A 14928-nucleotide genomic window follows, 5' to 3' on the forward strand; every position below is an offset into this window, starting at 1 on the left:
TTATGATAATATGTCAGGTTCATAAGTTTACGTTTCCAGGCAGTTGATGGGCTTGGATGATCTATTCCTCTGATAACAGGATCGGACTCGTAAAATTCCACTTCCAGGCAATTGGTAAGAAGTTATTGTGTAGTCCTTTGACAGCGGGCTTGGGTTTGATCCTTGAAGATTATACAATCAAAGTTAAAAGCTCCGGCGTCTTAATGGTGTAGATATAATATCTACAAAGTCCCAAAAGATAAAAATCTTCCAGTATATATATAGGAATAGAGCGACTGGCCGTCCGGCATAGATTGTGGAGAGAAAGTGAGTGTCAAATGTTAGACCTATCAGCTTTTATAATAAGTGGCTACGTGACAGAATGTAGAACGAAAAGTATTCACTAATTAGAAATTAATTCGAGGGAAGGCTATAAAAGGAAAGACGATCTAATATTAGAAGGTAAAGTTTATCTAAGCCTACCGAAATATAACTGGAGTGAGATGAATTCAGTTCTTAATAAAATAAAATTTAATAAGATAATTGTGAACAACCTTTACTGTGACACCCCCCACCCACGTTTAAAATATACTCTTTAACCATTATGGGAAAGATAGATTTTACAAACGGAAGTAAATTTACTATCATGATACTCTAGCATTAATCCATTGTTATGATTTGTGCTACAATTAAATTATTTATTAACTAGACATGGAAATGTTTATATTAACGTAGGTATATGAATGGGTGACAATAACAATGAAAGATTGTGATTACAAATCATTGTGATGAACAACATGATGGCAATGTGATTACAAATCATTGTGATAAACAATAGTGATGGCAATGAAGCATGATTTAAGTCGATGATATGAAGGTAATTTACTGAATGAAATGAATGAAAATGTAAATGGAATATTGACATTTCAATTATTAATCATAAATGAGTGAAAATTCATAACAATAATAGATAAAGAGAAGATTTCCCAAATCATGAATGGGTATGGTATATATATCCAAACAATACTCAATGTTACATTAAGTTGGGTCATCATGTTTACAAATAAAATTATCGAAATTGTGCGTTCTGATTTGGCATAATTTTCGAGGTAACTAACAGTATGCATGAGAGGTTAACTTATACCCTTCTCACGTGTTTACACTAATCGAGAAAGTAGGTCGGCGTGAATATTTTCACAGCCTGGTATGTGAGAGATACTGAAAGTGTAATTTTGCAAAAATAGACTCCACCTTAGTACTCTACTATTATTCATTTTGTTATTTCTTATGTACGTGAGTGGTTTATGGTCCGTTTCGACCACAAACTCTTTTAGCAGTAGATATCTGCTGAATGTCTTTAAAGCAAAGACGATGGCCAGTCCTTCACGCTCTATTACAGAGTATCGTGATTCTCTGTCCAATAATTTTCTGCTTGCATATAAGCAAGGCATTAGAGTTCCCTCATGCTCCTGTAATAGTACACCTGCGATGCCCTTATCAGACGCGTCAGTTCTCACAACAAATTCTTTTGACATGTCGGGTAATTTAAGAATTGGTTCTGAACAGAGTAATGCCTTTAATTGGTTGAAGCTATTCTGACACACTTCTGTCCAAACAATTTTGTTCGGTGACCCATTCTTTGTCAGATTTGTTAGCGGTGTCGCGATGTGCGCGAAGTTGTAAATGTATTTCCTGTAAAAATTTAGGAGCCCAAGTACTTTGCGTACTTCTTTTTTTGTCTTAGGTGGTTGCAATTGTGCGATTTTTGTTTGTTTTTCTGTCTCGGGTGTCTGTGTCCCATGACCAACGGTATGATCAATCCTGCATTTGAAGCTTCGATATTAGTAAACATAGGTTGCGACACTGTGTCTCTATCAAAATACTTTTTTAGCATATTTGCATGGAATGTCTTTGTTGTGTTGTTAATTTTAATCTCGTAATTAACATTAGATTTTACTGCTGTTATTTTGAATGGTCCTTTCCATGTAGCTAAAAGTTTACTCGAGTCATCGGGTAAGAGTATTAGTACTTTGTCACCAATCTCAAGTTTTCTTGACTTGCTTTTTCGATCGGAGTATTCCTTGTATTTCTCTGCTTTTTTAGTGACGGATTCCTGTGCTAGCTTACATGTTTCCTCTATTCTGTCTTTCAGGTTTCTTACATATTCGTAAGCAAACATAATTTCGTTATTGTCCTCCTCATTCCCTTTACAAATGTCGGCTACTATATTGATCGGGCCGCGAGGTGATCGTCCATACATCAACTCAAATGGGGAGTAGCCTGTAGATTCTTGGGGTATTTCTCTATATGCAAATAGGATTGCTGGTAAGTATCTGTCCCAATCATCTGGTTTTTCTGCTGACACTTTTCTTAACATATTCTTTAGAGTGCCATTAAATCTTTCACAAAGACCATTTGCTTGGTGGTGGTAGGGAGTTGTGAATGAGTGTTGGATTCCCATGAGTTTCATGGTTTCATGCATCATATGTGATGTAAATTGGGGTCCATTGTCCGACAGTATCTCATTTGGTATGCCTATTCTAGTAAAAATTGTCATCAATGCTTCAGCTATGTGATCCGATGTAGTTGATTTCAATGCTATCGCTTCTGGCCACCTGGTTGCGTAATCGACTAGTGTTAGTATGTGTGTATGGTTTCTATCTGATTTTGTTAAAGGGCCTATAATGTCAATTGCAACTTTTTGAAAAACTTTTTCAATAACTGGGGTTGTCTCTAATGGCAATCTCGGTATTCTGCCTTTTGCGACTCTTCTTTGGCATGTGTCACAAGATTTCACATATTCTCGGACGTCTTTAGTAATTCCAGGCCATGTGAAATTCTCGGATATTCTCTTCAATGTGGAAGAGCTCCCAAGATGTCCAGAAGTTATTGAATCGTGCGCTATTCCAAGGATTTTGTTTCTGTAAATACTCGGCGTGACCAGTTGTTTAGCTATTTTGTTTCTTTTCCTATGTAACCTGAACAGAATATCTTTTTCAATGATGTATTCAACTTTTGATTTCGTCCCTTTGTTTGCGATATTGAAATATGATGTTAAAGTCGGGTCCTTTTTCTGTTCTTCAATGAACGTGTTCCTGTCAAATTGTTGTGGTTCAAGAGAAATAGTCATTGGCTTCTCTGTTGTCTTAGTCATCTTTCTTGTTTCTGCTAGACAAGCTGTTTCTTGGGTTAATGACCATTCTTTTACATTTGTTGGGTTGTCTTTAAGACCTTTTATATTGCCAACAATAACATCAGCGACGGGGTTGGGAAGTATACAGCATTCCACTATTCCTGTATAGTATGGGGTTTCTATGTACACATTAGCTGTTTCAAAGGTTTCGACTGTGCCACTGAATGTGATGCATTGTACCGTTTTTCCAGTTTTGTCTTCGTCATTGATCAAAGATGCTTTTATTCCTACTGTACTGCATCCTGTGTCTCTCAATATTTTGCAATCAGTTCCATTAGCTTTGCCTTCACAAAAAAATAGCGATCCTGACTTGTGAGTTTGTGTTAAAAGTGACATACCCTTCACGCAATACACATTTATATTTTCTCCTGACATTACTCGTGTCTGATTATTTACACTGGTTTGGAGTGATGCATTTGCAGTTTCTTTCGGATATCCCACGATTTTGTAACATTTGTCTGCTGTGTGGCCTTTCATTCCACAATATTGACATTTAATTATAGGTTTGTTGGTTTTCTTATACTCAGTATTATTGTCAGTGCTATTTCTTGTTTTGTTTTGATAGGGTCGGCTATGGTCTCTATTGAACTGTTTGTTCCATGGTTTGTTACTATGGTCATCCTGTTTCACTTGCGTGTTCCGAGTGATTGATCGCCTCGTTCTATTTGAGTACTGAACTTTAGGTGTACCTGGACTCTGAGCAGCAGCAGCGTAGTATGGTTCCTTCAATGTTCTGCTAAGGGGTGTCAATGGATGTGCGCTGTTAAAGTTTTCTGCGTAGATTTTTAATTTGTCCAAGTTTTCTGGCTTTCTCTCTTTAAAGAATGCGACTAAATCTGGGTTGCAAGCTTGATAGATTCGATTCTTCAGCGTGAGATAGTAAAGGCCTGCAAAGTCGTCTTGTTTTACGTTTGCCAACTCAAGCCACCGATTTAGAAATTGAGTAATTCGGTTCACGAATGTATTAAAGTCTTCTCCACTTTCCGGTTTTGCAGTGTGAAACCTTTCCTGGTAACCATCTTCCGTTAATCTAAATCTTTTTAGTAGAGCGTCTTTAATTTTACCATAGTCATCTGCATCTTCAGTTGTTAAGGTATAGAAAACTTTTAGCGGTTCTCCAGATAAGCAGTTAATCAAGGCTGTGGCCCATTTGCTTTCTGGCCAACGATAACCTTTAGCCTGAACTTCGAATCGGGGTAAGAAGGATTCTAGACAGTCTGAGCGTTCATCGTATGTTGGCATGCGTGGAAGTTTCACGAAAAATTCATCACTATTATTATGTTTTCTTTCATGACCGGTTTTTGTTTTTTCAATTTCCAGCATCATTTGGGTCCTTTTGGTTTCTTCTTCTGCTAAAGCTATTTGTCTTTTTAGTTCCCTTTCTTGGACTCTTTCTTCTCGTTCTTCTCTACGTATTCTTTCTTCGTGTTCTTTTTCTTCTCTACGAATTCTTTCTTCATTTTCTTCTCTACGAATTCTTTCTTCATTTTCTTCTCTACGAATTCTTTCTTCATTTTCTTCTCTACGAATTCTTTCTTCTTTTTCTTCTTTTATTTTCTCTTCGCACCATGAAAATATTCTTTCCTGGGGTATTTCTAAGTCCTTTGCGAGACTTAAGTATCTTTTATATGCTTCCATTTTTGCAATAAATTAGTTACGATATTTTATATATATTATATTGACAGGATACTGTTACTGACTGTTTTATTTATTTACACTTACTGGAATGAACTGTTCTATTTTTAGAAATCTCTCTCTCTTATTTCAACTTATTATGTATGTTGAATTTGATGCCTTTTATCGTTATATCTTATAAAGCAATGTGTCAATACAATGCGGAGTTATTATGACTTGTGTCAATAACAATGTGTCAATCGCGTGTACTCTAAACTATGTTACTACGAAAAATGTATCACCAATGTTTGTGACTCGTCGCTAGTTTGTGTACAATTATTCGCAATGACGCTAATATACTAGAGTGTGATAACAATAATAGGATGCCAAAATAATCCCAAGTTATCTATCACTAAATGTAACACGACGGCTAGTAGACTCCTTTTATTATTATTTAGTTTTTAAAGACTCACTTTTCAGAACATAATATATAAGTGGTTTTCGGTAACAGTAGTATGCCAAAAATGTATTTAAAACAAATCACTATGCAAAACAAATCACGATGTCTATAGTTACTATGTGATGCCCAACTCATGTAAAAGAGAATAATGAAGGATATATCTACCAACTCAGTTCGTGGCTGGGACCTCTCTCTTGTTCAATGGTTGTTCAACAATTGTAATTAGGCATTGAAGAGTGTTTAACAGTGATGTCTGAAATACAAAACAATAAAATATCGTAAGATTTACAATAGTTACAAAATGTGTCCACAACACTGAGTGATTGGATGATAGGTGAATGAATCGTTATGGAATGTAAACATATTGAAAACAATTCATGAATGAGGCAAACAACAAAATGAAATGAGTGATATAATAACAAAGTGGACAAGGAATGAATGAATGAATGAAAAACTGAGTGAATAAATGAATGAATGAATGGATAATGTATGAATGAAAGAATGAAGGGAGGAATAAATGTATGAATGATTGGATAAATGAGTGAATAAACGAATGAATGGATGAATGAATGAATGAATGAATGAATAAATAAATGAATGAACAATGAATGAATGAATGATTTATAAATGAATAAATGGATGAAGGAATGAATCAATAAAATGCTATTCAATTTGAATGAAAGAATGAATGGATAAATTGCTATTCCATTTAAATGAAGAAATGAAAAGAAAAAAAAATTAATCCTGTAAATAGGGAGTTCAATTAAAATATGATCAAGTGGGGCAATTAAGAGTTTTACAATTTAAACTTTAAAGTTAGATGAAATAGATATAAGTAACTAAATAAATTCAATTCTTTATATGTGTCCCCTCCAAAATGTCATGGTCTCAAGTGAGTAAAGAGCTACTCGACTATGCATAAAGATATATGTAGAATGAGGCCCAGAATTTACTAGTTACTATAAATGAAAAACAATTAACGATTTGTTTACAATGAAATAAAAATAATGATGAAATTTAATTAAAAGAGATAAACAGTGATCGTGGCAGTTACAAATAGAGATATGAATATTTTACGTAACTTATGATAATATGTCAGGTTCATAAGTTTACGTTTCCAGGCAGTTGATGGGCTTGGATGATCTATTCCTCTGATAACAGGATCGGACTCGTAAAATTCCACTTCCAGGCAATTGGTAAGAAGTTATTGTGTAGTCCTTTGACAGCGGGCTTGGGTTTGATCCTTGAAGATTATACAATCAAAGTTAAAAGCTCCGGCGTCTTAATGGTGTAGATATAATATCTACAAAGTCCCAAAAGATAAAAATCTTCCAGTATATATATAGGAATAGAGCGACTGGCCGTCCGGCATAGATTGTGGAGAGAAAGTGAGTGTCAAATGTTAGACCTATCAGCTTTTATAATAAGTGGCTACGTGACAGAATGTAGAACGAAAAGTATTCACTAATTAGAAATTAATTCGAGGGAAGGCTATAAAAGGAAAGACGATCTAATATTAGAAGGTAAAGTTTATCTAAGCCTACCGAAATATAACTGGAGTGAGATGAATTCAGTTCTTAATAAAATAAAATTTAATAAAATAATTGTGAACAACCTTTACTGTGACAATTATCTTCTTCTTCTTCTTCTTTTCTTCTTCTTCTTTTGCTTGGTGTTATTCGTTCAGATAATATACTTCATTAACTCTCTCCCTCCCGACCACAACCATCACTACCAACACCACCATCACCACCACCACCACCTCGTCCTCCTTCTCCTCCTCCTTCTCATCATCATCATCATCATCATCATCATCATCATCATCATCATCATCATCATCATTATCCTTATCATCATCATCATCATCATCATCATCATCATCATCATCATCATCATCATCATCATCATCATCTTCTTCTTCTTCTTCTTCTTCTTCTTCTTCTTCTTTGTCTTCTTCTTATTCGTCGTGTTATTCGTTCTATTTATACTTCAAGTACCCTCATCCACACTGCCATCATTGTCACAACCACATCTTCTCCTCCTCCTCTATCTCCTCCTCTTCCTCCTCCTCCTCCTCCTTCTTCTTCTTCTTCTTCTTCTTCTTCTTCTTCTTCTTCTTCTTCTTCTTCTTCTTCTTCTTCTTCTCCTTCTTCTTCTTCTTCTTTTCTTCTTCTTCTTCTTTTTCTTAGTGTTATTCGTTCATTTTATATACTTCATTAACTCTCTCTCTCCATCTCTCCTCCAACTCCTCCTCCTTCCTCTCTTCCTATTCCTCTTCCTTCACTTTTCCATCCTGTTGTTTTTCCTCCTGTTCCCTCTTCGATTTTTATATACCTGCTGACCCAACCAGTGTATAACGATTAGTGTGAAATTCCGAAACTGAAATCTTTTAGTAAGTTGACATACCTATCTATGTTAATTTAAAACTCACTAACCCACCCGCTTCGAAATTCAATTACTAAAATGAGATCTTTCAGATAATTAATTTGAATTTCATCAAAATAATCTTGGCAGTGCATTCTTATTGCTTGCGGGGTTTTTAACATATTTCCCTAAGCCCATTGTGTAAGTACTTTCGAAACTTAAAATCATTTTAGATAATTACTATTATTTTTTATGGAACATCAAAGTTTTAAGGAGAAAAATTGAATTTTTAGGAGCAAGTGTTGTGTAAACAACAATGTGTTTAGATTATTATGTTGTTAAATTAGCCATTGTCAAAGTCAACACCATGTTGCTCCGTGGAAAGAGCTGAACAAGTGTTTATGAAAGGTGCCAGACAAAACAAGAAAGAATAATACAAGAAAACAACCCTCCCAAAAACATCAGTCGACCTCGACTAGGGATCGAACCTCAGACCTTCTGATTACCTCATGAGGTTCCATCCCCAGTCGAGGTCGACTGATTTTTTAGATGTTTTTTTTCATACTTTTTTCACACACATTTGTTCAGTTCTTTATATTACACCGGTGCCTGTTCCTTAATATCTTAATTTGCTCCATGGAAAGTATGATTTATTGGCTTTTAAAAATCAAAATCAAAATACTCTCGTATTCGGTTTCCTCGAACTCATTCGAATGTCCCGATTTTTTTTTCCTTATATTATTTGTGCACGGCTCCTCGAACTACGGTTTCGCATATCTCGAAGCGTTCGGGGAATCGTGCTCGAGTGTCGAGTGTCGAGTTCTGTTGAATCTTATGTCTATTTTTCTTGACAGGTCCTGTTGTCGCAGGTGTCGTGGGACACAAAATGCCAAGGTATTGTTTATTCGGTGACACAGTTAACGTGGCGTCTCGCATGGAGTCAACCAGTCTTCGTAAGTAACAACCAACAAAAAAAACAAACAAAAAAAAAACAAAAACAAATAGATAAGTCTCTTCCTCGCATTCCCTCACTCTACTGTCAGGTGTTAATGAGTACCGGTAACAGATTCGTCTCTGTAGAAAAAAAAGAGAGAATGTAATAGAGCTTTACATGCGTCATATCTCCGCTTGCTGGTACTTGGTACATAAGCATGGCACCAGCTCCGAGAAGACTACGTACCCACCCCCACCAGGAACCGAATTTTTTCCGAGTCGACTTCCATCTCGTATGTGCTACTCGGTCCGGTGTCAGGAAATATTTCATAATTTTTTGGGGCGCTTTTCTGCTACACATTTGAAAATATTTTAAAATGTTTGTCGTCAGACTCGTGTATAACTGCAACCTTTGTCCATTACCAAAGCTAACCATTGAGATTAAAAGAAAATAACTTAAGCACATGCATGTGATGTCCTCGATTAGAGGCGTCCATTAACATTAATGTAGTACTTCTCGATTTTATCATTTGTCGTGGAGGTTGAGAAGCTTCAACGATCCTCAATGTAAATTACCATATATTATGGAATCCATTTCATCTAATGAGATCGTGCTCAAAATAACTTGAAACCAGAAGGTTACATATTATATATATATATATATATATATATATATATATATATATATATATATATATATATATATATATATACCAGTAAAAAGCCCGTAATTTCGCGGGGAAAGAACTCTTTTCATTCGATACTGTTCTCACCATCGTTTAATGAGGGCAGATTGGTAAACAACGTTGTCTGTGTAATTTGGTATATCATCGGTTGATTTTTCTGTGTGGCCCAATACTATATTTAATAATATATTCCCTCAAGTAACCCCAAGAAAAAATTAAACCTAGTACCTTTAACTAACCCCAATAGGAAAAACAAACACCCTAGCACTTTAATAATACTTATGACTAACCCTAATATGAAAAAAAATCATCCGATCGCGAGCTAACCCTAATAGAAAAAATCATGACAAATTGAATAAATAAACGCCTGACAAAAGATCAAAGGTGAAAATACAAATTTAAAGAATACTGGGGATGTAGGAGCTTTCGGAATGTCCCCCCTTTACTTAATTTATGGAAAAACAAACTTCCTAGCACCTTTAATAAGACTTATGACTAACCTCTCGAACTAACCCTAATAGAAAAAAAAACAACTCTCGGACTGCTTTGCACTACCTTTCAATATTTAACAAATCAAAATGGCGGCTAAAAATCAAAACAATGGTCAAATTAAGAAACTTTAAACTTTCACAAATCTATCAAGGTTTGTTCTAGAGTTTTTAAAATACTCGTACTTCTAGATATAATGACAAATTGAATAAATAAATGCCTGACAAAATATCAACGGTGAAAATACAAATTAAAAGAATACTGGGGATGTAGGAGCTTTCGGAATGTCTCCCCTTTACTTAACTTATGGAAAAACAAACATCCTAGCACCTTTACTAAGACTTATGACTAACCTTAATAGAAAAAGAAATATCCTCGATCTCGAGCTAACCGTAATAGTAAAAAAAGAATCAAAATGGCGACTGAAATACCTTCATGTGATCAAGTGAATAATATCACTATGAATGCCACGATTTGCTGAAAAATGCCAACACCCACACACACATGTATAGATAGTTCGAAGATGACGTCACTCAGGTCTTTGTTATTGTTTTTTGCCATCCGCGTTTATGAGTAATGCTCACTGAACTGTATTAACCTGACTATAAACGTTCATGGATACACACAGTTTTGTGTGTTGATCCGTTATACTTCCGAATGGCAATGTTATGAGCTTCTTTGCCAAGCGCATACTATCTATACACCACACACAACACACACACACACAAACACAAACACACACACGCACACACACACAAACATACACGCAATTAGAACATACATAACAACACTGATCACCGCTAAATCAACAACACAACGGAAGTAATAATAATACTTGATGTCATAAATAGATGACTCAAATTGACAACTTTTTACAGTGTCAAAATTAGTTGATTTTGGGAGTCAAGTGTCATCGTTGGTACATATTTTATGATATCTGTTTGACTCAACGAACTTTCAAACTGACTTTAAATTATAAAAGGAAATCAAGTTATCTGTTTATCTATCTGTAAAAAATACATTTCTAATTTTCAAATCTTTCAGTAGAGTTGTGCACCGTTTCAATTTTTTTATTGACTCAAATAAAGACAATGTTCTCCACAATGCTATATTTTTTAAAGAAAGGATATATATATATATATATATATATATATATATATATATACAAACTTACATATGGAATTAACCTCGTACGTATCGTATTATTATTATTATTATATTATTATTATTATTATTATTATTATTATTATTATTATTATTATTATTATTATTATTATTATTATTATTATTATCATTATTATCATTCTTTTGTTTACTTTTTCAGCCCTTCAAATTCAAATAAGTGAGTCAACCAGAAAAGAGTTGGAGAAGAGTGGAGGCTTTGAAATCACGCCACGAGGAAACGTAGAAATAAAGGTAGTAATGTTCATCTCGATTCCTTACTATACTCTACATATATGTATCTTTCTCTCTCACTCTCTCTCTCTCTCTCTTTCTCTCTCTCACACACACATACACACACACTATCTATCTATCTCTCTAATTATTCTCTCTCTCTACTCTCTCTCGTTCCCTGTAACAGCCTGACCATAACTGATGCAAGGCTGAAATTTCACCATAATCAAACAAATTTATTGAACTTTATGTACACAAATTTTCAAAAACAGATTATTGAGAAATGTTTTACGGTTGTTTTAATAGATACACATCGAAGATTTTGATGCAATTTTAAAATGTTGATGTGACCTGTCGATCCCGCATTTTACTTTATGACTGTGAGTAGTCTTTTTCCCCCTAAGATCCAAATTGATTTTCTTATATGATTCGATTCCGTGAAATTTGAACTGACTCTTTTAGCTCTACTTTTGTGTAAAACGTTGTACGACTCTTATACACTGTTTGACATTATTGTCCACATTATGCCGTAGTACATTTTATTCAAGTCCGGACTCATTTGAGACCATAATTTAATCTTTAGAAATAAATCAAATATTTTTTCTGGGCCGTATTGAAATTTATGTAACATTGTTAAAAGGAAATCATATTCTAGAAGCTATCCCAATAGGCCATTTGGTTTTCAACGAGACGGGATAAATTTCTACGCTAGTCACACAACCCTGTTAAAAACAAGATGCAAGTTTGGAAACTTTCGATATCGTAACTGTTATCCGACTTTGGTATAACCGCATTGTTTCATAATCAATTATAGATTTCAAATCAAACTTTTAAAATATTAACTTAAGGTGTTGTTCTTGTTGCTTGCAAATTTTCGACGGTTTCTTATTCCTTCTTTGTACTGAAACAGCGTCACAATTTTTTACAGTTTTTTTCTCGTACCCTATATATATATATATATATATATATATATATATAATATATATATATATATATATATATATTACACATGTGCGTGTGTGTGTGTGTGTGTGTGTGTATGTAGGTCTGCACCTGTTTACGTATCAGTGCTGTGTTCCCGACACATCACATTATGCATCGATCCAATACACATAGTATGACCGATACTAATGTTACAGGTTAATGGAATCAAATTACCATTAGTAATATAAGTGATTGGAATTGATCGTTTTCAGATATTAGACACATTTTCACCTTGAGTGCCGACTTGCTAAATTAATCGTGGTGGGGCGTTAATCGTGATTCACTGCATGGAAACCGCACTCAATCAGTTTGCTGTCGGAAATTATTAAGTGTTAGTTCCGTTTCGATACACATGTATGTATCTTTAGACATACATTTAGAATACGTATCAAAAATAGATGTTCCTCTTATCCTATAACACCCCTCTCCCCAGTCAAGTCAATAAACTTTTATATTCACACAAATTATAAGCATTTCTATTAAAATATATGTGAATATTTATACCGCTCGTTTCCATGGATTTACCACACTTTATGCTCTTCCCAATATGTCATTTATTTACCTGGTAAGCCATTTAGAACCATATTTTCATTTTTCGTACCAGTCGCCTGTTTAACCAAACGCAAGAGGTGCTTAAATGAGCCAATAAGATGGAGGGTAAAGTAAAGGGAGTAAATGTGATTCATTTTCTTTTCTTTTTCTTTTTCCCTCTGCTTCTTGTTATCATCTGCTGTAAACCGGAGAGGACTAAACACCGCCAAATTGTTTACTTTGTGTTGTCCTCTTTTACATGAGTCACATTTCTCTCTCTCTCTCTCTCTCTCTCTCTCTCTCTCTCTCTCTCTCTCTCTCTCTCTCGACCCCCCCCCCCCACGTCCTTTTTTAACGCCTGGCAGTACTTATAGTACTCTAACACTTTTACAATGTTATACGTCACACCTAATCCATAACAAGTAAGGAAGTGACCTTTAAAACGTGCTTGTCCTTAGACATCGTTAACACATATAGCCTGACACTAGAACCCTCTAGGACTTACAGTTTGACGTCATTTTAAAGCTCTGTGCAGCGTCGAGTTAGTTGTTGTATTAAGTAGTGAGTGCTCAAGGAAACCAGTGCTCCCATTGGTTGAATTATTGAATGCAACTCACGATTTGTTTTCTTTTGCGGCCAAGGACCTGTCTTTTGACGTCATTTTTTGGTCAGTGTCAGGCCATAAGTTAACGATGGCTATGGCTTGTCACACAAATAGAAAACGAGTCAATACTTTCAAGCAACCTTCCAGATCATAAAATCATCATCTGATAAAACTAAACTTTTAGTTCCTCTTTTTAAATACAATTGTTTTGGCGGGCGATCCTTTTCTGTCATGGGACTCCATGTATGAAACCATCAGGGAACAACCAACTATCTATTAATTTTTTAACATCGAAACTAAAACATTTCCTTTTCACGTCTGCCTATTTTTAATCTGAGACATACTATATTATGGTTTTAACCCTGTGTGTGAATATTCAATTGGGTGTGTGTGTGCGCGCGCGCGCGCGCGCGCGCGTGTGTGTGTGTGTGTGTGTGTGTGTGGAGGGGGGGTTGTTTCTCAACCAATGAAAAAAGCATTGAGCATTATTAATTTTGAAAATGAACTATACAAATGTCATTTATTATTATTATTATTATTATTATTATTATTATTATTATTATTATTATTATTATTATTATTATTATTATAATTATATTATTTTTATATTATTATTATTATATTATTATTTTATATATTATTATTATTATTATTATTATTATTATTATTATTATTATTATTATTATTGCATATCATCATCATCATCGTTGTTAATTGACTCAACAGGGAACTGTTGAAGTTTTAAAATACGCAGGGTTTTGTTCTATGAGGAAAACCAGAAAAAATACTTTCCTCTTTTAGTGATTAAATAAATGGCAACTAGGTGGTGTTTTTTAAATTTCTATGGAGGTCACTCGCTTAATCTTCTCTCCCTCTATATCTGTTTTCTGATTTGCTTTCTGTCTTTATCTTGAAATATGATTACTTGGTTTTGCCCTGGCCCTTGCCCGTGTCGTTGGTTGAGAGGGATACAGTCAAATGTATAATGTTAGCTTTGTTAGGTGATATATGTTTTCCTTGTAAATCATGTCTCTGTTATGTACTGATAGTTACATTTTTTGTTATTGTAAACATGTGAGTGTAATCCTCTCAGTGGTATTCTGTGCTGGTGTCTGGATGAGATTTTAATTTGATCTCGAACAAAGTACATTACTCATGAAATCTACATCTGTTTCTGTTCCCCATTTAAACCAATTCCCCTTTGTCCTACCTTTTCTTGGGAGCTTAAATTGCAATTCTATAATTTTTTTTTACTATCCCAATTCATTCCTTTCTACCCGCGCTGATAAATAAATAAATGTGTTGCAAGCGCCATAAACCCCGTAAAACAAACAAACAATGAATGACAAACAAATTGCAGTTTCCCCTGAATCAACTTAGCAGGTTTTGAATTAGATTTCTCAAGTATTTAATTTTTGTAGATTCTAGATCCTCTAAATTATACACCCACCGCTTTTAATAAAATAGTCTTCGTTCACTAAAAGTATTAAAATTTTATTATTCTTAACAAGTATTCCGTTGTAGATTTTAGATTTCGATAACTCAATTGATAGAGTAATTGACTTTATAAAGGAATCGACTCTGATCCCGAGTTGAGACGGGTGTGTTTTTTAAACATTTTTATTATTCTTCTCTTAACCCTCTGTCCAATCAACAGTGTACTTTTGCATTTAGAAAAATAGGGAGGGGGGGGGGG

The 14928-nt window shown here is 34.5% G+C and overlaps 1 protein-coding gene across 1 annotated transcript in view; it reads left to right on the forward strand.

The window, feature by feature from the left end:
- LOC144971813 (uncharacterized) overlaps positions 1–14928 on the forward strand; it is a 91660-nt gene that overhangs the window by 73854 nt on the left and 2878 nt on the right. The window contains exons 14-15 of the mRNA XM_078912890.1: positions 8465–8563; positions 11043–11134. Coding sequence (XP_078769016.1) covers positions 8465–8563; positions 11043–11134 — 191 coding nt within the window. The remainder of the gene's footprint in view (positions 1–8464; positions 8564–11042; positions 11135–14928) is intronic.

Source organism: Berghia stephanieae, chromosome 4 (assembly GCF_034508935.2).
Source record: "Berghia stephanieae isolate SIO BIC M18660-M18661 chromosome 4, UCSD_Bste_1.3, whole genome shotgun sequence".
Classification (NCBI taxonomy): domain Eukaryota; kingdom Metazoa; phylum Mollusca; class Gastropoda; order Nudibranchia; family Aeolidiidae; genus Berghia; species Berghia stephanieae.